At 42.9% G+C, this 20,396-nt stretch overlaps 1 protein-coding gene and 1 long non-coding RNA gene across 4 annotated transcripts; one reads left to right on the forward strand and one right to left on the reverse strand.

Moving 5' to 3' along the window:
• Positions 1–109: 109 nt before the first annotated feature.
• ATP5F1C (ATP synthase F1 subunit gamma) lies at positions 110–14,102 on the forward strand. Of its 3 annotated transcripts, XM_020880492.2 has the most exons (10): positions 111–234; positions 5,054–5,088; positions 5,598–5,729; positions 7,792–7,996; positions 8,552–8,695; positions 8,816–8,880; positions 10,383–10,538; positions 10,940–11,036; positions 13,289–13,325; positions 13,963–14,102. In XM_020880492.2, exons 1-9 carry the CDS (start codon positions 179–181, stop codon positions 13,293–13,295), a joined length of 897 nt encoding a protein of 298 aa, XP_020736151.1. In that variant the 5' UTR covers positions 111–178; the 3' UTR covers positions 13,296–13,325; positions 13,963–14,102. The 3 variants fall into 3 exon arrangements, with proteins under 3 accessions (XP_020736153.1, XP_020736154.1, XP_020736151.1); XM_020880494.2 differs by lacking the exon at positions 13,289–13,325 and having other exon boundaries at positions 110–234; XM_020880495.2 differs by lacking the exons at positions 13,289–13,325; positions 13,963–14,102 and having other exon boundaries at positions 110–234; positions 10,940–11,040.
• LOC139036550 (uncharacterized) lies at positions 10,215–20,337 on the reverse strand. Its single transcript, XR_011489336.1, has 2 exons — positions 19,614–20,337; positions 10,215–10,673 (listed from the first exon to the last, which is right to left on the reverse strand). It is a non-coding gene; the product is annotated as an uncharacterized lncRNA (long non-coding RNA).
• Between the last annotated feature and the right edge of the window lie 59 nt (positions 20,338–20,396).

The following is a 20,396-nucleotide window of genomic DNA, read 5'->3' on the forward strand; positions in this document are numbered from 1 at the left end:
AGTCGGAAGGAGGTGGGGCCTCGGGAAGCCGGGCCCTAGACGCTCGCGAGGCTTCCTTCAATCCGGCGGGAAGAAGCGAGACTCAGGGAGACAGCGGGGTGGGCGGGGCGCGAAACGTAGCTTCCGCGCACGCGCGGCGAGGCTTGTCTGACCGACCTTCAGCAGGGCCGGCGCCACCATGTTCTCTCGGGCGGGCGTCGCTGGCCTCTCGGCCTGGACTGTGCAGCCACAATGGTAATGGCAGGTCGCAGCGGGAACGGGAGGGTTGCGAGGGATGGGAGAGCGCGGGTAGGGCAAGCGAGTGGGGAGGCGAGTGGGACAGGGTCTCAGGCCTGGACAGGCCTCGGTCCCGCGGAGACCCGGGCAGCCCGGCTGCAAGAATCGCTCGGAACCGAGAAGGGCGCGTGAGGGGCAGCGGAGACTGCGAGGTGGCGCCTCGTCTCCTGAGACGGGCCGGGGCGGGGTGAGGGCCGAGAGGACTGGTCATCAGGGACCTCGGGAGTGGACCTTGGGCCCAGTCAATTGCAGAGTGGCCTTGGATCCCCTCAGCGACTAATTAGCTGATTAGGAAGCCTCTGCTGCTCGCCAGGCGACGGGCCTCGGGCTGGGGAGGTCCCCAGGGAAGGTCCCGCGGAAGGTTAAGGTGTGCTTTTGTCCTTGACGCCGTTTGAAATCCTGCGGTGCAGAGGGCAGTGACTCCCAACCCGTGTTGAGCACCGATTCTGCAGCAGGCGCCTTGCTGGGCACTGGTGAATGAAATAAGTGCCCTCCTCGCCTTAAAAATATTAAGGCGAGGAAGGGAAAGATACCTTCACGATCTCGAAACCGTTGTGCCGAAACAGTAGCCCTGCAAGGTCATGACATCATCATAAGGTCCCCAGGAGGAGGAGATAGGCGGATTTGTAAGCGTCATCTGTTCATTGCTGTGCAAGTTTTGGGGATTTTAATAAACGTTGGTTTCTCCTCCACCACCAGAAAAAGGCATGTTAGAAGGCCTGGCAATAGCAGATAAACGTTGGTTTGAGGTGGTGCTCTGTAGTAGGATGAAATGTTTTGAAGCTAGGCAGTCTGGAAAGATTGCATATAGGGTGCTAAGGGGATTGTTAGCTGTCGGCTGTGTGTTTTAGCAATTACTTGGTTTTACAGTATAGGAGAATTCTAAGAACCACAGCACTAGATGTTTGTATCCTAATTTATGAGAAGGGACGCTAATGCATTAATTAAAATAGGTATGTTTTCATTAAGCAAATAATTGATAACAGATTTTCAGGGTAATGAAGTAATTAAATTTGATATGAAAAACCTACACACAGATGTTAGTGCGTTTGCCGTGGAAGTCAAATTTTCTTTCCCCTAATGTTGAAGAGTATTCATGGGGATTAAGGAGTCACCTTAGTTGGAGTCTCACTCATAGGTTGTCCCATTTCTTCATCACTCAGCACACATTTGTTGGGTGCTTGCCCAGCACCAAGTTGACACTGGGCAAAGTGCTAAGATGTGGTGAAGAACAGACAGACATGGTCCTGATGAAGCTTGTAGGACCGTGTGTCTGACAGGCAGCAGTGGTCCACAATGTCAACTCTACTTCCTTCCTTCCTTCCCATCTTGCTGTGCATGAATGTAACATGTAAATATTTTTAGAACTTTAAGTCAGCCAAGTTGATCTTTTAAAAATGGACAGTTTCTGAAATGAGTACAAAATGTTTTACCTTTAACTGTACAAAATCACACGATAAGGCAATGGCAACCCACTCCAGTACTCTTGCCTGGAGAATCCCAGGGACACCGGAGCCTGGTGGGCTGCCGTCTGTGGGGTCACACAGAGTCGGACATGACTGAAGCGACTTAGCAGCAGCAGCAGTACAAAATCACTTTTTAAAAACCTGTAAGGTCACTTGAGGATCCTTTAGTAAAGGATCATTTGAGTGTGCTCTCTGTCTGAGATGGAGAAGGAAATGGCAACCCACTCCAGTACTCTTGCCTGGAAGACCCCATGGACCTAGGGGCTGCAGAGTCAGATAGGACTGAGCGACTTCACTTTCACTTTCTGTCTAAGATAACTACTGTGGGGGGCAGGGAGCTTAAACTGGAAGCTCAATCAGCAAATACATGTGTAAGTCCTGACCTTCATCAAATTGGTAGGTTGTGAATATTCATCAGATATCAGTGTTCCACCTTGCAGAGCAGACTCTGTCCTCTTCGTTTTTTTGGTTGGACATATTCCATCACTCTGGGTGCCTGGTGTCTGTTTTGCTCCTGCCATTTCTTAGTCACTGTAATCACCTTTTGAATTCAGCAATTAAAGCCATCTTAATGTTTCATACTCCACAGAATTAACCTGAAAAGGAAGTACACCTTTGCCTTTATAGAATCAGGAAGAGGCATGTCCTTGGTTCTGTTTTGGTTAATGTGCAGTTTGTCATTGTTCCAGAGATGTTAGCACGAATATTACAAAGGAAATGGCAACCCACTCCAATGTTCTTGCCGGGAGAATCCCAGGGATGGGGGAGCCTGGTGGGCTGCTGTCTATGGGGTCGCACAGAGTCGGACACGACTGAAGCGACTTAGCAGCAGCAGCAAGTTAAAATTATTTTTAATTGCTTAAGGTGTCAGTGAAATACCAACTAAATTTTTGAAAATTAAACCTTTTTTTAAAAGCTCATTTAAGAAAATGGAAATAAGAAATTTGGTGGGGAGGGAGTTTCTGATTTTTCTGTGTCAGAGGGAAAATATGTTTCTATTTCTCAGAGTTCCACATTCTCTAAGATGGAACTATTTTATAATAGGAAACCAATGGCCATAAGTGGAAATGTAGATGTTGAAAAGGAAGGGAGAAGGCGTTTCAGGGGAGAGAAGGCAGGCTTTCATCTGAAACTGAGATAGCAGATATTTACTTTTAAATGTAAAAAGCATGAGGCATCAGTGTGTAGTGTACCAGATGGAGTGGTGCCAAACTGCCCGGGTTTGAATCTTGACTACCCTCAGGTTTGAATCCTGACTACCTCGCTGTGCAGGTTACTGAATGTCTCTACCATTTCCTCATCTGTTAAATGGGGGTAATGTAGTGCCCCATTAATTGGATTGGTGTGAGGATTAAATGAGTCAGTATTTGTAAAGAAGTGAGGGGAGAGGGAGAAATGCTTCTGGGGACCCAGATGTATCCACTGAAAATGAAAATGAATTTATACATACATGTTCTATCTGTATAAACTAATGTGAGAAGGTAGAAGCCTAACAAGGATGGATCGTGGATGGTAGTAAAGTTCTGGAAGTCATTTGGTGGAGAGCCAGGGGTTGGACTTTAACCCTGGCATTCAGTATTCAAATTGCAGATACTTCATAATTTGTTAGTCAGCATTATATGCTCCTTAAAACTCTTCCAAGCTGTCTGCAGTGAATCTCGCAGACCCCATCCTGTACTGACTGGCTCCTTCAGTTTTTCTCACACTGCTGTGTGATCACAGGAGATCATGGCAGTCCCCTGTCTGTCTGTGCAATTTGCCCTCCATTGTACCGGATAAGTTTCCGGTCTCTTGGATAATCTCCCGACGATTTCTCAGGACACGAGACAATTTTCTGGGACACACAGCTGATTCAGAACTTCCTTTATCTTTTCGTTTGCAAAAACTATATTCAGCGGAGCAAGCTTTCCCTAAAGAGAGCTCAGATCAGCTCTTTTTATTTTGTTTCTCTATTTTAATTTTTTTTTGGGGGGGGGCATCAACCATCATGTCTGTGGATAGTTGCAAATCTGTCTCTAATCTCGAAATATCTCATATTTTCCCCAGATCTGGAACACATTTCCAGCTGGTCCTCTAGTATTTTGTGCAATATCGCATTCAAAACTCATTATCACAAATGCGAATCCCCCCTACCTAGCTTTTCTGTTTTGGTTAAATGACAACACTGTCCACTCAGGTCATTAAATTAGAAACCTTTGGGTCAGTTTGTTCTCAGATCTAGTCTCCCATTGCTTTGCCAACCTCTCGGTCCAGGTTCTTGCCTTCTTGTGTCTGGAAACTGCAAGCAGCTGCCTCTGTGGCCTCTGTGTCATCAAGATTCAATATCATTTTGTGCTTTTCATTGCCATCTGAGGTACTTTACTGAAAAACTAAAGTTTCATCATTTCCCCACTACCTATAAAATAGTATTTAAACGTACTAACCCAAGCCGTGTCTCCAGTTTCAAAACTGGAGTTCCTTGGAATGCCCTAAGGCCTTCCTTTATGCATAATGTATAGATTCCTCAGTTCTCCCTTGGTGCTTTTCAGGCCAACAGGTGCTTGATGGATTTAAGAGCTGAAAGATGCTGTATGTTCGATAACATGTTGTCTTTACCAGTAAGGGGAAGATCCTCTCATATTTAACTGTTACTATTTTTGACTTTTATGTGTTAGTGCTTTGAAGACTAGAAAAATATTTAATGTAAAATTTATATCAGTCTTAAAGTTTGCATGAATCTTGTTTATGAGATAATAGTATGCTTCTTGTGATCAGAGACCAAGTCGGGGAGCAGAGTACCTGCTCCATAAAAGCTCACTGGATTGAGTTGGAACAGTTAAGAATTGGTTTAAATTCTACTTTGACATATGTGGTTATGTTAGAATGTATGATGACCCTAAAGTGTTTTGTTATTTATTGGTGAAATGAGGAAGTCAGGAACTTGCTTGGGAACTGAGCGGTGCTTTTTAGAAGTGGTTCACCTTGAGTTTAAGTATAACTGGATAGCCTGACAAGGGGAAGGCCTTGTCTGTCATGGAAACAATACAGGCTAAGACAGAGTCGGAAATAGAGCCTGTGTGAATGCCATGTGACCTCAGTGGAAGCTAGGTTAGGGCAACTAGAATGAGACCTTGAAACAGGGCTTGGTATCCTTATTAGGGGGTTTATATATATCCATATATATTCAGAATCTTATATTTGATAGATTGTTTCTTTATGGGCCACTCTGTAAGTCCTTATATTAACTTTGGAAGTTTCTGGAGCTTTTTTCCCAAAAAATGGAGCTTTTTCCCAAAAAACTAAAAAAAATTTTTTGCCATCTTTATTTTCAGGATCCAAGTTCGAAACATGGCAACTTTGAAAGATAGTAAGTACTTTATCTCAATATGTGAATTAAGAAAAGCTAAATTTTGCCAAATAAAAATACTTTTGAAAGTGTGCTCTTTAGTCCATTTACATAATTGGTTAAAATGGACAATGAATCTATGTCTTGTGTCTGTGGCTTTGAAAAAAACCACTGTGAGGTGACACATGGTGGTTGTGCTTGTGTTGTGTATGGAATGATGATAATTAGAAAACACTGTACTCTGTGTGGTGTGTAAAATGTTACGGAACTTGTTTTTGGTTGAAAGCCATTTTCAATACCATTTAACGTTTTACATGCATAATTTACTGTTACATTGCTGTTTTTGCTTGCTGTCCAGATAGCGCAAGGTGTGACTTTCTGGTACTCTATTATTAATTCTAATATTAAGCCTATTTTGGCAGATGGTCTAACTGCTAGTTATTCTACCTTGAAGTTTAGGAAAATATTTCCATAAATTCACAAATGAAATCATAACTCCTTTATCTTAACACAGCACTTCTGATTTTCAGTTACCAGGCGACTAAAATCAATCAAAAACATCCAGAAGATTACCAAGTCTATGAAAATGGTAGCAGCAGCGAAATACGCCCGAGCTGAGAGGGAGCTGAAACCAGCCCGAGTGTATGGAGTGGGGTCCTTGGGTAAGAGGGGCGTGCAGTCAGATTGCAAAGCCTTTTAAGCTGGAGATCGCAGTCCTGAGTACTTAGAGCACTCATCTGTCATGGCAGCCCTGTGCAGGCGGGCACTGTTGGAGTCCCCGCTTTGCAGCGGAGGAAACCCCAGCCCAGTACAGTCGTAACTACCTGCGTGGCTTGGCATCTGAGCTGTCTCTGTGTTCATCACCGTGTGTGTTCACCTCCCTTTTAAAGCACTCTGAGAGAGTGTTCCTAGATTATTAAATATGCCATCGGAAGAACACGGGGTTTAATGCATCAGACTCATGCTTGATTTTATCCTGTTACAGTGTTTTAGGACTGCAGGCTAAAGTGGGGGTACCCTGCAGTGGAATTTGACTGAGCAGTCAGAGGTATGACTGAGTACATGGACAGAGTGTTGAAAGATCAGCTATAAAGGAGGGAAAAAGATATATCTGTATTATCTGTGTGTTATACAGATAATTAATAATACACAGATTAATTAATCTATGTTAGATAGAAATTACTTTCTGCAGTAGTTTTCTTGTGTTCATATTTCTTGAGCATGCATTCATACCGCTAATGAAAATTCTGTATGAGAAAATGATAGCGCACCATGCTTCATGAAAAAAGACTCCTTGGTTTGAAAATGCCATATTGGGACCTCCCTGGCAGTCCGGTGGTTAAGACTTCACCTCTGTGCAAGGGGTGCATGTTCAACCCCTGGTCAGGGAGCTTAAATCCCACATGCCCCATGGCCAAGAAACCAAAACACTGGACAGAAACAATATTGTAACAAAATCAGTGAAGACTTTTTAAAAAATAAAAATACTGTATTTAGTTTCACTTAGCATGTAAAGCAGAGACTTGTTCCGTTAGGTTTTAGCCATCTTTAACAACACCAGCTGTTTGCTCTTACGAGCTCTGTTCTCTTCCGGGTTTAATGAAGAAATTGACTTGGATATCTGATTAGAATATTTGTGGTAAAATATTAAAAATTCAAGTCATGGCTGCCAGCCAACTTCTAAGTCCTTCAAACTGAAAAAATACTAACTGCTGGATATTAAATGGCTAATCTTTAAAATACTTAAGAACTTTAAATAGGAATTTTATTTTTATGCTGTACAATATAAAACGTAAAAAGAAACTTAAAAGGAATATTCTCTTCACTTCCCTGAACTTTGGAGTTAAGTATGTACCTCTCTGCCTTTCATGGAGGGTTCTCAGGTATTGAAATTTGAGAGTCCCTGCTCTAACTGAAGAAGGGTAATAGGAATTTCATTGAGGTGGGGGAATGTGGCAGCCACGAGGATGCAGTTTGCAGCTAGAGAGCACAGCTGCTAAAACCATGCTGTGTTTGCACGCGAGACATGCTTCCCACGAGCTCCTCCTGACAGGTGGGGTGCTCAGGCTGTGTGTTCTGTGGAGACCTGGGGCTCCTGGCAGCCTCGCTGAGCTTTCCCTCAACTGCTCTGTAGGCCAGGAAGCTGGCGCCGCACCTTTCTTCCCACTGGTCAGACAGGCATCATGGTGTGATGGCGCTTCTGACCTGCTTCCTGTGCCTTCTCTCAGGCATTTTCCCAGTAAAATCCATGTGTGTTCAACCCTGCTTGAATCCCTCTTGGCTTCTGCTGCTTTGAAGACCAGACCAACAAGAGTGAGACTCTTAAAAGTAACACCCAGAATAAAATGGCCTCCATTATTTTAGTGTCAGTAGTTTTCATAAAAGCTTGCTGTGCAGATTATATGACCAGTTCAGTAAATATTTACTTTCTGCTTTCTTGGTTGTACTCTGAAGATTTTAATTATTTAAAAATTTGGTAAGTCTAGATAAGTTGTCACTTAAGTCTGGCCTCTTTACAAGCTCTTTGATTGTACTAGTGATTTCTTTTAGTCAGGCCTTAAGATAACTTGGTGTTTAGGGACCTCTTAACAGAGATTTAGACCTTTATGGTTTTCAGCCTCTGTAAATAAGTGCAAAGATACTTGATAAGTTAAGGCATCATTTTGTAAATTAGGGGTTATTGCTGTATTTAGTGTAATTACACCTTTTTTTTTTTTTTTTTAGCTCTTTATGAAAAGGCTGATATTAAGACTCCTGAAGACAAGAAGAAGCACCTCATTATCGGTGTGTCCTCAGACCGAGGGCTCTGTGGTGCTATTCACTCCTCGGTTGCTAAACAGATAAAAAGTGAGGCGGCCAACCTTGCAGCAGCCGGGAAAGAAGTTAAGATTATTGGAGTTGGTGATAAAATCAGGAGTATACTTCACAGGTAGTATAAATACATACTGTTTATGTAGAACGCTGCAGGCATGAGTAAAGGGCAGTTTCTTTGATAGTTTATTTAAGTAAGGTGTCTTTTTGGTTGCCATTTTATACACACGGAGAAACTTTGTTTGGAATTTTGTTCCAAGATATCTTAGAATGTGTAGATTTTACTTGTCATTTGCTTCTTCTTCCAAACCATAAATGGAATACAATAGGAATGTCAGAAGCTAAGGGCTTTTTTTGTTTTTTTAAATTAATGAGGACTCTGAGGAGTTGTCACGGCCTGGAAATGCCAGAAATGAATAACAGTTAATTAGAATTGGCAGGAGAGGAGTAAAAGGCAGAGAGAGATGTAAGGCGAGAAAGGCTGATTGTGAGTCCTCAGTTCTAGGCAGGCACTGAAGGACGGGTGATCATAATAAGGTAGGGGGCACCTTAGTTCAGTGAACACCGCAGTCTCCACTCAAAAAGCACTTGATTCATAGAGTATTTTTGCCTTCTTCCCTGTGCAGAAGTATTCCGCTCAGCCATTACATGTGATCTCTTCGTTTTCTCACAGGACTCATTCTGACCAGTTTCTGGTGACGTTCAAAGAAGTGGGGAGGAGACCCCCTACCTTTGGGGATGCGTCGGTCATTGCCCTTGAGCTGTTAAATTCTGGATATGAGTTTGATGAAGGGTCTATCATCTTTAACCGATTCAGGCAAGAAAACTGTTGAAATCCAAGCTTTTTTATGTTCAGATTTTTTTCAATTGAGTAAATGTCTCCTTAATAGTGTGAAATTATAATCTTGGAATTTACATTCGTTTTTGCCATTTCTAGGTCTGTCATCTCCTACAAGACAGAAGAAAAGCCCATCTTTTCCCTTGACACCATTTCAGGTGCTGGTAAGTATATTTTGTATGATGAGTATTTTTCCTATGAAACGAGAGATTTACACATTGAGTAAAACAGTATTTGTCAGGGTGGCTTTTTTTCAGCAGTAGCAAAAATGTTGAGCTGTTTCTATCACCATTTATTAGCAGCTTCCATGAAACCATAAAACATTCATTGTATAAATAAATACCCATTGGGGGCCAACCTTATATATGAAAGTCATCATTCCTTGGTGAAGCATTCTGGAAATAATACTCAGGAACCAATTTCATTTTCTCCTCCTACATATATTTCTTCTATTCTAAGAGGTACACTTTTTTTTTTTTTTTTTTCGTTTTTTTTTTTTTACTTTTTTATTAGTTGGAGGCTAATTACTTTACATCATTACAGTAGTTTTTGTTATACATTGATATGAATTAGCCATGGATTTACATGTACTCCCCATCCCAGTCCCCCCTCCCACCTCCCTCTCCACCCGATCCCTCTGGGTCTTCCCAGTGCACCAGGCCCGAGCACTTGTCTCATGTACCCAACCTGGGCTGGTTATCCGTTTCACCCTAGATAATATACATGTTTCAATGCTGTTCTCCTGAAACATCCCACCCTCGCCTTCTCCCAGAGCCCACAAGTCTGTTCCATACATCTGAGTCTCTTTTTCTGTTTTGCATATAGGGTTATCGTTACCATCTTTCTAAAGTCCATATATATGTGTTAGTATACTGTAATGGTCTTTATCTTTCTGGCTTACTTCGCTCTGTATAATGGGCTCCAGTTTCACCCATCTCATTAGAACTGATTCAAATGAATTCTTTTTAATGGAGGTACACTTTTTTTAATGTCTAAAATTGAGGTGCTTCTACCAGTCAGTAGCACATCATTTTTAATTGGCTGTGTTACTTTATTTGTTCATGGTATATAAAATAGGAGTTACGCAGTCCTCTGCATCTTAAGTCAGTGAAATGCAGCCCTGTCTCACTTTATACCCTAATGAAGACTTTTTGAATGTGCTGCTAAATTTCTGCTAATTGCTGAAATGCAAAGCAGCCTCTGACTCTGACTCGTATTCTCAGTAAAACTTGCCCTCCCTCATTGTCCTGACACTTTCAGATTTCTCCAATAACCACATGGTTGAGTTGGGATTTTTATATCACACTATACAAGTCTCATTTCTTTCCTTAATTTCTTTATTGAAAAACACGGTCCCTGACTGTCCGATAACTTATTCCAGGGCACTCTGCTAGATGTTCTCCAGAGGCCTTATACCTGTGAAATGTAGAGCTGTTACTTTAAACGTCAGCCTCTTGGATTTTATGAAGTTAAGCATTTGAAGTAGAATACCAGGTGCTTTGTTTACACATTATGTTTTACTGAAAATCTGCTATAATCTATAGTATGGAAATAGATGAAGCTTTTAGAACTGTGTCTTTTAACCAGTCTCATATTGACTTCTCTGTGATTATAAAGGATTTTTGCACCAGGAAGCTTCTTGATTAAATCAGTCTTTGCATTTCAGAGAGCATGAGTATCTACGATGACATTGATGCTGATGTGCTGCGGAATTACCAGGAATACAGCCTGGCCAACATCATCTACTACTCCCTGAAGGAATCCACCACGAGTGAGCAGAGCGCCAGGATGACGGCCATGGACAACGCCAGCAAGAATGCGTGTAAGCGCCAGCGCAGCCCTCAGGCCGTTCCTTTGCTGAGGCTGCACGGAGGCCCTCGCTCATGTCAGAGGGTGGTAGCAGTTCTGGAGGAGGAGCAGGAGAGCTGGGGTCTGGTCCTGGGCTCTGCCACTGATCCTGTGAGGATAGAAAAATTACATTTTTCACCTTAAAGGAAGTAATATCTTACTTGGTAGGAAGTAAGTGTGCAAGTACTTTAATTCTTGGAAGATACAAAAAAAATATGTCTCCATAACATTTTTCAAGAGGCCAGTTATAGTACCTCAGAGGAGACAGAATCTTATTTTTGAATTAAACAACTTACATCTCATGAATGACTTAGTGAGCAAGGTATTCTTTTCTGGTTTTAGATCTTGTTGTCTAATCTTCTGTTTTGTTTGTAGCTGAAATGATTGACAAATTGACTTTGACATTCAATCGCACCCGCCAAGCTGTCATCACCAAGGAGCTGATAGAAATCATCTCTGGTGCTGCGGCTCTGTAAGTAACTTGAGTGTTGCCTTCAGCATTCTTGTCTCATAGTGCCTGCTCGTTTAACCTTGGCATGTTTATGTCCCCTTCTCCCCTCCCATTTTTTGGTCTGTTACAGAAAAAAAATGATCCATTGCTTAATCTTGTTTCCTTAATCTTAAATATAAAGATTTTATGAAAATGAGATCTCTAGAATATTTTTGATTGTTTAGCTGAAACATTCAGGCTTAGTTTATGAGTTACTGGTTTTCGGTTTATTTTATATAAATCTGTAAATTATTGAATGGTGGTAGGGTCAGAAAGTTTTTAACTAAGTTTTCTGTATCAGTACTATCCTTTGATAGTTCTTAAAATACCGCTTTCCTCAAGAAAATGTCTTAGATTTTTAGCTCAGGTTGTTTAGCTAGATATGTTAATGTTTGTAACCACGGTCACAGTAGTGGGAAATCTATAAAAAATGATTACATTGAACACCCATTACATGCCTCATACAGTGCTAAAGGATGGAATCCTTTGTCCCAAGGCGTTTACATCCTAATAGGATAAGAAAACATGTAGACAATTGTGCCGAAAGATAAAACGTGTAGTAAGTTATCTTTGACTCATTCTCTGTCCTCCTGCTAGTTGGTCACCAGGTTCTCTAAATCTTACTCTCTTCTAAATGTCCCTTGACTTGCTCCCCTTTATGCCCTCTGAACGCATCTTTGTCAGTTCTCTCCCAGATAAATGTCGTTTTTTTCCCCTGCACTCTTAATTCTCCACCTGACTAACTTCTCTCTGTCCTTCATGACGAAGCTGGGGGACTCCTTTCCTCTAGAAGACCCTCATTTGTGGTGTGAGTGGGGCTATTTCCTGTGATTCCCTCCATCACAGTGCTTATACCATCTTACTAGGAACTGCCTTTAGGTTTGTCTGCGTCCTGTGGCTTGAGAGGGGCCGTGTCTCATTCACTTTAGTAGCTTCATCACCTGGCATGCACTTCCTCAGTAAATATTTGTGGAGTGAATGGATGATGTGCCATGAGTGTATTAAGAACTGGAATTTTAGAAGAGACAGAAATAACACTTTGCTGAATATATGAACATGTGGGTCCAGGGTTAAGACTCGGGGACAGGTTCATCAGTAAGGTGACATAGGAGTTGGTCCTTTCCATCTCTGGAGGATGGAAACGGGCGGGATCCCAGAGACACATGTACACTGGCTGAGACCGTTCTGTCAGTGTTGGATCCGCCAGCTCGGCTGTCCTAAACAGTCTTCCTTCGCTTGTTTTGCTTTCAAGCCTGCGTCTAAGCCATCTGTCCTGGTCACTGCTGCCCTGTTAGCATCAGCGTCCAGGCACTGATGAGTGGTCCTGCCACTTACCAGCTTGATGGACGTGGTTAACATGCTCTCCCTGTGACACAGTTGTCTGTGACATGGGGGGGTTAAGCAGGTGTGTTATTCACGTCCTCCTTGCTGTACCTTCTACCGCTTCTCCGGTGGCAAGTGTGCCGAGGCCTGGGGAAAGAACTGCACTCTGAAGGTCTGGGGGCTGTGAGATGCAGAGCGCCAGGGGAAAGAAGAATGGATGCTCAGAATAAATGGAGGCTACAGCCTCTGCAGCGTAGAGGACCCGGCTCTTGATTAGGAATGTGGGGACCTGACTCAAAGCAGCAAATGCAGAGAAATGAGGAGGAGATTGGGACATGGAGACTGAGAATTTTTATTAAAACAGCTCAAATAACTGGAAATTGACTATTCAATTTTCACTTTCTAGAAAGGCAGGCTAAGTCCTTTATTAAAGGTTAGCTGTGCTAACCTTAATAATCCTCATGATGGATTATTTATATGAAATGAACTTGCATGCTCTGTAACCTATCAGCTCTTCTGCTTAAAGACTAGTATTTAATACAAACATATTCAGCTGTTTGGTATTAAAAGGCATGAGTAAACCGTATTTGAGGTGCCAAGTGTTAGCTGCTAGCTTAAAAAAAAAATTTTTTTATACTATGTATAGAAAAGTTGTGGTTTAAAGTATGCTTTCATAGTCCTGCCTACTTGCATGAACATGGTTTTATTATTTTAACCAGATTCAGGTCTGTAATGTTTCCTAACAATTAGTGACTGTTTCAAGTATTGGTAAGTATTTATGTGATATACTCAAGGTAGTGAATGAGGAAATGGGCTTTTCTAGTTGGAAATTGTACATGATTAACCAGCATGGATTGCTTCCTGACCTGCTTGTTTTCTGTTTGTGTTTTTCTTCTAATATAATAACCCAGGGACTAATGAAAATCAAGTTTCATCCTCAGACAAGAGGTAAAGTGGTAATATTTCACACCCTCCCCCCATCCCATCAGAAAAGAAACCCAGTCAGAGAGAGTTGAGACTAATTCAGCAACAGGGAAACTGATTTCTTGGGAGATGAGACTGGCCGGCCATTAGTGCATCAGTCAACTTGTAGGAGCACGTGGCTGATGCTAGGGGTCTTTTGTTTTTTTTTTTTCCTTCTTAAATAAACTACAAGGATAAAGAATCAGCATTCCTTTGCAGTACTAAAAACAGGCTGGTGAAGAACAGTGGTTCTCAGACTTCCTGGTCTCAGAACCCCTTGATGTCTGACTCCACAGAAGACCGCTCAGTTCTCTCCATTTCTGCATTCATTCTGTTCTGACATTGCACGTCATGTGGGTTCTGGAAAACTGCACCGTGTACTCTTGAGAATGAGAATAAAACAGGCAAGCAGCATTGTCATAGAAATTAGTTTTGCCCTCACAGACCCCATGAAAGGGTCCCTAGACCAAAACTTGAGAACCACTAGTGTAGAGTAACAGTTATTATGTAGAGTCAGTTCTTCAAGTCCCACTGTAGATACATATTATCTCTTGACATGTGCAGTTTCCACACACACACAAAATTATTTGATTTTTATTTGTTGTATACTTTTATTTTTCAGGTAAAGAAGAATTCAGCAAGCTGATTTTGTTTTTAGCTTACTGCTGTCCTTGTCAGAAGAATTTGTTGGTCCATTGTTCAGATTACTAAAGACAGCAAGATATTTGTAAATTATCTTACAATAAATGACTCAACATAAAATCACTGTTGTTTTTTTATTACTATATAAGAAAAACCATTTTCAAAGTGAGATCTTAAAACACTTCAAAATATTAACATACTTGTATTAAAATTTCTAAGTAAGAAGCTTGTTGAAGAGGCTCTTATGATTGTTTGGTTTCCTAACAGCCATGGAAAGCCTGGCTTCCGAGGAGTCAGAGTGGGAGGAGGAGGTGCCAGCCACACCCCCAGCCCGGGCCTCCCTGCCTGTCACCCTCAGAGACCACCAGCCCTTGAACCACCAGCGCGAGGAGCAGCGCTGTGTCCGAGAGGGTGGACGGTTCCGGGGACATACTAAGTAACTGTTTAAATCTTTACCAAGGACTGAGAAACACTTCGGCAGGATCCTCACTTCACATTCACACTGAGATAGCCATTAACTTTGGGCACCTGAGCTATTCTACAGAATGAGCTGGCCCTGCCAAAATGTTGGGATTTTTTTTTTTTCTATTTAAGAGGATTTATGGCTACAGTCCATGGGGTTGCAGAGTCAGACATGACTGAGCGACTAACACTTTAACTTTTTTAGGGGTTTTTTATTGCAAAAGTAATATAGGAATTACAAAATATAACTATTAAAAAAATACATAAAGCCCATCGTCAACACTTTAATGTATATTACTTTTAAAACCATTAAGAAGAAGGTTGCCAGAGGAAGATAAACTGAACAGAATCTCAGTGTCATTTTCTAGCTTCCCTGAAATGTTTTAAGAGCCATTTTAATTTCTGAGTTTTTGTGACACTTGTTTTCCTCTGAAAATCTGTGTTGCTCTGAAATGTTGCCATGATGATTGTTAATAAGTATCTTTGGGCAAGTCTCTGCACATTTGGATGAATGGCACTTTTGGGCACTTAATTGGAAGTGGGATCAATGACTCAGACTGTGTATTGGGTTGGCCAAAAAAGTTCATTTGGGTTTTTCCATAAGTTCTTAACACGGAGCATAATAAACTTTGGGGCAAATTGGGTTAGAATCCTAGTTTAGCCCTTACCAGCTGTGTGACCTTGGGTGAGTTAATCTTTCAGTTTTATCTTCTGTAAAATGATTAAAATAGGACTTAGCTCATAGGGTTGTTATAAGGACTACATGAATCAATATTGGCAAAATAGAATCTGATGTGGGATGAGTGCTGTAGCTGTTTAAATGTTACCTGATACACTTAAGTGATCATCGTGTTTACTGATGTTCTGTGTGTTGGCACTCTTAAATTCTGAAGATACACTCCTCTATAGGAGCTTACAGTCTGGAGCAAAGACAGATAATGGAAAAAAAAAAAGGGGGGTTTTGGGTATAGTCAAAGTGTTTGTCGCCCAGTCCTGTCCAACTCTTTGTGACCCCATGGACTGTAGCCTGCCAGGCTCCTCTGTCCATGGAATTCTCTGGGCAAGAATACTGGAATGGGAATTGCCATTCCCTTCTCCAGGGGATCTTCCTGACCTGGGGATCAAACCCATGTCTTCTGCATCACAGGTAGATTCTTTATCATCTGAGGCACCAGGTAAAAAAATCCCCCAATGAGGACTTCCTTGATGATCCAGAGGTTAAGACTACATGGTTCCACTGCAGGGGACGAGGGTTCCACCTCTGGTTGGGAAACTAAGATCCCACGTGTCCCGTGGCGCCCCCCCCCCAAAAAGACTTGACAATCAGGCTTTATTAAAATTATCAAAATACTGAGAACATTTGCAATACAAATAAAATTTGAATATAGTGTATTTTTTTAAACATCCACAAATCAGGCAAAACCCATGTTTTAAAAAATGAGTTGAAAAAGCTCATTTTGAAATAGATGAATTTCCAGGGAATCATGGTGAGGATTCTGAAAGATTATATATTATGATTCCATGTATATTTAGAAATGGAGAATAGTAGTTGTCAGAGATTAGAGATGGAGTAATAGGAAGGCTGGGATGGGTATTAAAGGGCAGTGAGGAAGATTCTTGTATTAGACAAAAGACTAGGACATCCTATAAAGATAACTGTCCTGGACTTTGCAAAAAAAGTAGATGTCATGAAAGACCAAACAAAAAACCAACAAGCAAAAGACATAACTGGTGGGATTGGCCTTACCAAGAGAGCAAAACAAATTTGGTGGTGGTCCAGTGGTTAGGACCCCAGTGGCTTTCACTGCCTTGGAACTGGGTTCAATCCCAGTTGGGACTGCCTAACCTGTAAGCTGCTTGACATGACAGAAAAGAACTAAGTGCAATGAATGAGTCTTGAATAGACCAGAGATTAAAGAGAAAAAAAAGCTATAAAAGACATTTAGGAACAATGATAAAATTTGAGTATGCATTTCACATTGAGTCAGGTTACTATATCAATCTTGTGTTTGTTGTATGTGATAGTTGGATGGTGGGGTAATGGAAGTTGAGATAGATACACGTCAAGAATCCCCCCTTCAGCTGGACTCCTTCCCTTCATCCAGGCAGTGAGCTCAACAGCACCCCTACGCTAGTCTCCATCTCAAACCCTGCTTCTGAGATCTGTCTCAGAACACACCTCGGGGGTGGGGCGGGCCTGACTTGGGACTGTGCTCACAGGAAGGGTTTGAGGGAGCAGATACAAGGACAGGACTTGGGAGCTGGCTCAGCCCTCTGCCACCACAAAGACTGCCTTGGGAGTGGGAGATGGAACACAAAGAGCCCCAGGCCTGAGGCGGATCCCGGACGTGCAGGTTGGTACAACCCCCACGCGGGTTCCCTGGCTTCTGGGTAAGAACTATGGCAGCGGGAAGGCGGAGGACAAATTTTTCAGACTGGTAAAACTGACGTAACAGGGCTTCCCTGATAGCTCAGCTGGTAAAGAATCTGCCTGCAGTGCAGGAGACTCCAATTTGATTCCTGGGTTGAGAAGATCCACTGGAGAAGGGAAAGGCTACCCACTCCAGTATTCTGGCCTGGAGAATTCCATGGACTGTATAGTCTGTGGGGTTGCAAGGAGTCGGACATGACTGAGCGACTTTCACTTTCACTTCCATTGGGGGTCGGGGGAGGCAGAAGTCCGTGGTACACTTAAAAGAAGTTGGTGTGTGTGCACACTCAGTTGTCAGTAGCTCAGTTGCATCCAACTGCCATCCCTTGGACAGTAGCCTGCCAGGCTCCTCCGCCCATTGCATTTCCTAGGCAAGAATACAGAAGTGGGTTGCCATTTCCTTCTCCAGGAAGGAAATTCAATCCCAACCCAGGGATTGAATCTGTGTCCCTTGTGTCTTCTGTATCGGCAGGTGGGTTCTTTATCACTGAGCCCTGGGAAGCCAAGGGGTTGGGGGAGGGGCAAAATAGGGGAAAGGGATTCAGGGGGACAAACTGCCAACTATGAAGTGAAACACAAAGGTGTAATACAAAGCACAGAGAATGCAGTCAATATTTTACAATAACTGATGCCCAACGTGATGGTGTTGTAAGGTGGGGACTTTGGGAAGGTCAGGAGAGTGAAGCCCTCATTAATGAGATTAATGCTGTAATAAAAGAGATCTAACAGAGCTCCCCAGCTCCTCCTACCTTGTGAGGATACAAGCTGAGAATTCTGTGCCCCAGGAGAGGGCCCTCACCTGACCATGCTGCACCCTGATCTCAGACTTCCACCCTCCAGAACTGTGAGAAATAAATGTTTGTTGATAAGTGACCCAGTCTTAATTACGGCAGCCAGAAGGGGCGAATGCTGTACAGACTATCTTACTGCACCTGCCCACTCCCCTGAAGGCTTCCATTTCCCTGGAATTGTCCCATATCACATGCTCTCCTCAGGTAATCATTTGCTAAAATGGGAATATAAAGGTCCAGTCCCTTTGTTCCAACTCAGGACAGAGGCAAAGGGTCAATCCCAAATTAGACTTCCTTATGGGATTGCCCGAGGTCTTTCTGAAAAGTGCATTGGGAACCCCTTTCCTTGAACACGGGTACACCCTAGGAGCACTCCATAAGCCTGCAGGTCAATCTCCACCCCAGAACTGGAGAACTGAATCCATGACACGGTTATAGAGCGGAGTGTCCGTCTCTGGGGAGATACATGCTGGAGTATTTCCGGGTTAAATGTCAAGATGTTTGCAATTTATTTTCAAACTATTCTGGAAAAAAAAAAAAGAGCTCTATATGTGTGCATGTATGGATATATATAGTAAATGTGGCAAAATATTTACAATTGGTGAATCTAGGTGATGTGTGTACCTGTGTTTGTACTTCTGTTTCAGTGTTTCCGTAGGTTTGAAAATCTCCAAAATAAAAGATTAAGGGGTTAAAACACACAGAGAGGCGATATAAGAGATGTAAAAGGAATTTCCAGAAGTATTAAAGGAACAGAAGAGAGTAGGGTGTCATGAGATCCAAGAGTTTCAAAATTAAGATAGTGTTCAACATTATCAAATGGCTACAAAATGGTCAAGCAAGGATAGGACTGAAAAGTGTCCCAGAGATTTAGCATCCAGAAGGTCCTTGATAATCTTGGGGACAGAACTGTCGGTGGAGAAAAATAAAGGCACCCTGCCGCCTACTATATTGCTCATTGTCTGCAGGTTGTCATTTAGCTGCAGTATCATATTTTCCATTCTGTTGGTTTTCTGGGACTTCAAAAAAATTGAATATTATGTTCAAAGTTCTGGAATGGTCCCTATAAGGAGAAGGTCATGGAGCAACTCACAATTTATTGGAGAGGCACATGAACTCAAATACTAAATGTACTGTGGTAGGTGCAAGAACAGAGGAACACAGCCTAGAGAGGAGGGGAGGGGAGGAAGAACACTCCAGAAGCTTTTACAAGAAAAACGCAAAAATGGGTAAAGACTGAGTAGGTGAGTCAGTACAGCCTGGCTTCCCATAGGCTGAATTTAGCTTAAATGTGGGATTAGTCTGGCTTGCGAATGTATTCCCAGGACTCCGGTGGTGGCATGTACAGTGAATAATAATTTGCCTGCCAATGCAGGGGACAGGGGTTTGATCCCTGGTTCGGGAAGATTCCAGATGCCAAAAAGCAACTGAGCCCATGAGCCCCAAGTACTGCGCCCACTCTCTAGAGCCCTAGAGTCACAACTCCTGAAGCCCGGGCACCTAGAGCCTGTGCTCCGCAACAGGAGAAGCCACCCCAACGAGAAGCCCACACGTCACAATCAATCAGCCAAATAAATGAAAAGAATAAAAGATTTTAAAAAATGTATTCTCAATAGTTAAAAATATTGATCGAGCTGCTGCTGCTGCTAAATCACTTCAGTCGTGTCCAACTCTGTGTGACCCCATCCCTGGGATTCTCCAGGCAAGAACACTTGAGTGGGTTGCCATTTCCTTCTCCAATGCATAAAAGTGAAAAGTCAAAGTGAAGCCGCTCAGTCGTGTCCGACTCTTCGCGACCCCATGGACTGCAGCCCACCAGACTCCTCCGTCCATGGGATTTTCCAGGCAAGAATACTGGAGCCGGGTGCCATTGCCTTCTCCACTGATCGAGCTACTGATCACAAAACCCTGATTTCCTGCAGCTCCTTAAGATCTGGTAGCCCTTACCTGGAGCGGAGAGAGAATTTAGGGCAGGCAACAGTTCTTCATACAGCCAGCTTGATTTAAGGACTTTGACCTCCGTAGTCAACTGAGTCCTCTCTTCCTTTGACAGATCCTAGACGCTGGTGAAGGGCACACTGGCAAACTCTCGCCCACCAGCATGCCACCCGTTTTTGTAAATAAAATTTTATTGGAACCAGGGCTGCGATTAGAAAGAGGTGACCCGAGACAGGAAAGGGGCAGGGTAGTAGCTCGGATTTTTAAACAACTGTGTTAAAATACCAGTAATTTTCATTACATTTTCTGCTGGCCGCTTAAATTGTATCCGGTGGTCAGTGCCACACAGGCCACACCTTACACCCCGCCCTATTGTAAAGGGCTTCGAATGACATGATTAACAACTTGGACCTGATTTAATCAATACAACAGTAAACAGATTTTTTTTTTTTTTTTTTAAACAGAGGCGGGATTAGATCCGCGACTGGAAGTTTCCACGCCCCTAAATCCCACCCTTGCCCTCACAGCCTCTTGGGTTCTCACTTCTCTCTAACACCCACATCCTGGCTCATTCTTAGGCCCCTGAACCGCTGACGGTCCTCTCCCGGGTCCCCTCCGAGCGAGTACCCAGAGGAGGCCCCAGGCACCTGCCTCCTCTGGCCCATCCTTCACCTGCGCCCCGTACCGCGGCTTCCTGCATCCTTCCAGGCCGGAGAGTCAACACCAGGACCATCGCTCTGCTACAACGGGGCGGAGCTTCCACATCGGCCCGCTCAGCACTCGGCTAGTGCT

The sequence above is a fragment of the Odocoileus virginianus genome, chromosome 9 (genome assembly GCF_023699985.2).
Source record: "Odocoileus virginianus isolate 20LAN1187 ecotype Illinois chromosome 9, Ovbor_1.2, whole genome shotgun sequence".
NCBI lineage: Eukaryota > Metazoa > Chordata > Mammalia > Artiodactyla > Cervidae > Odocoileus > Odocoileus virginianus.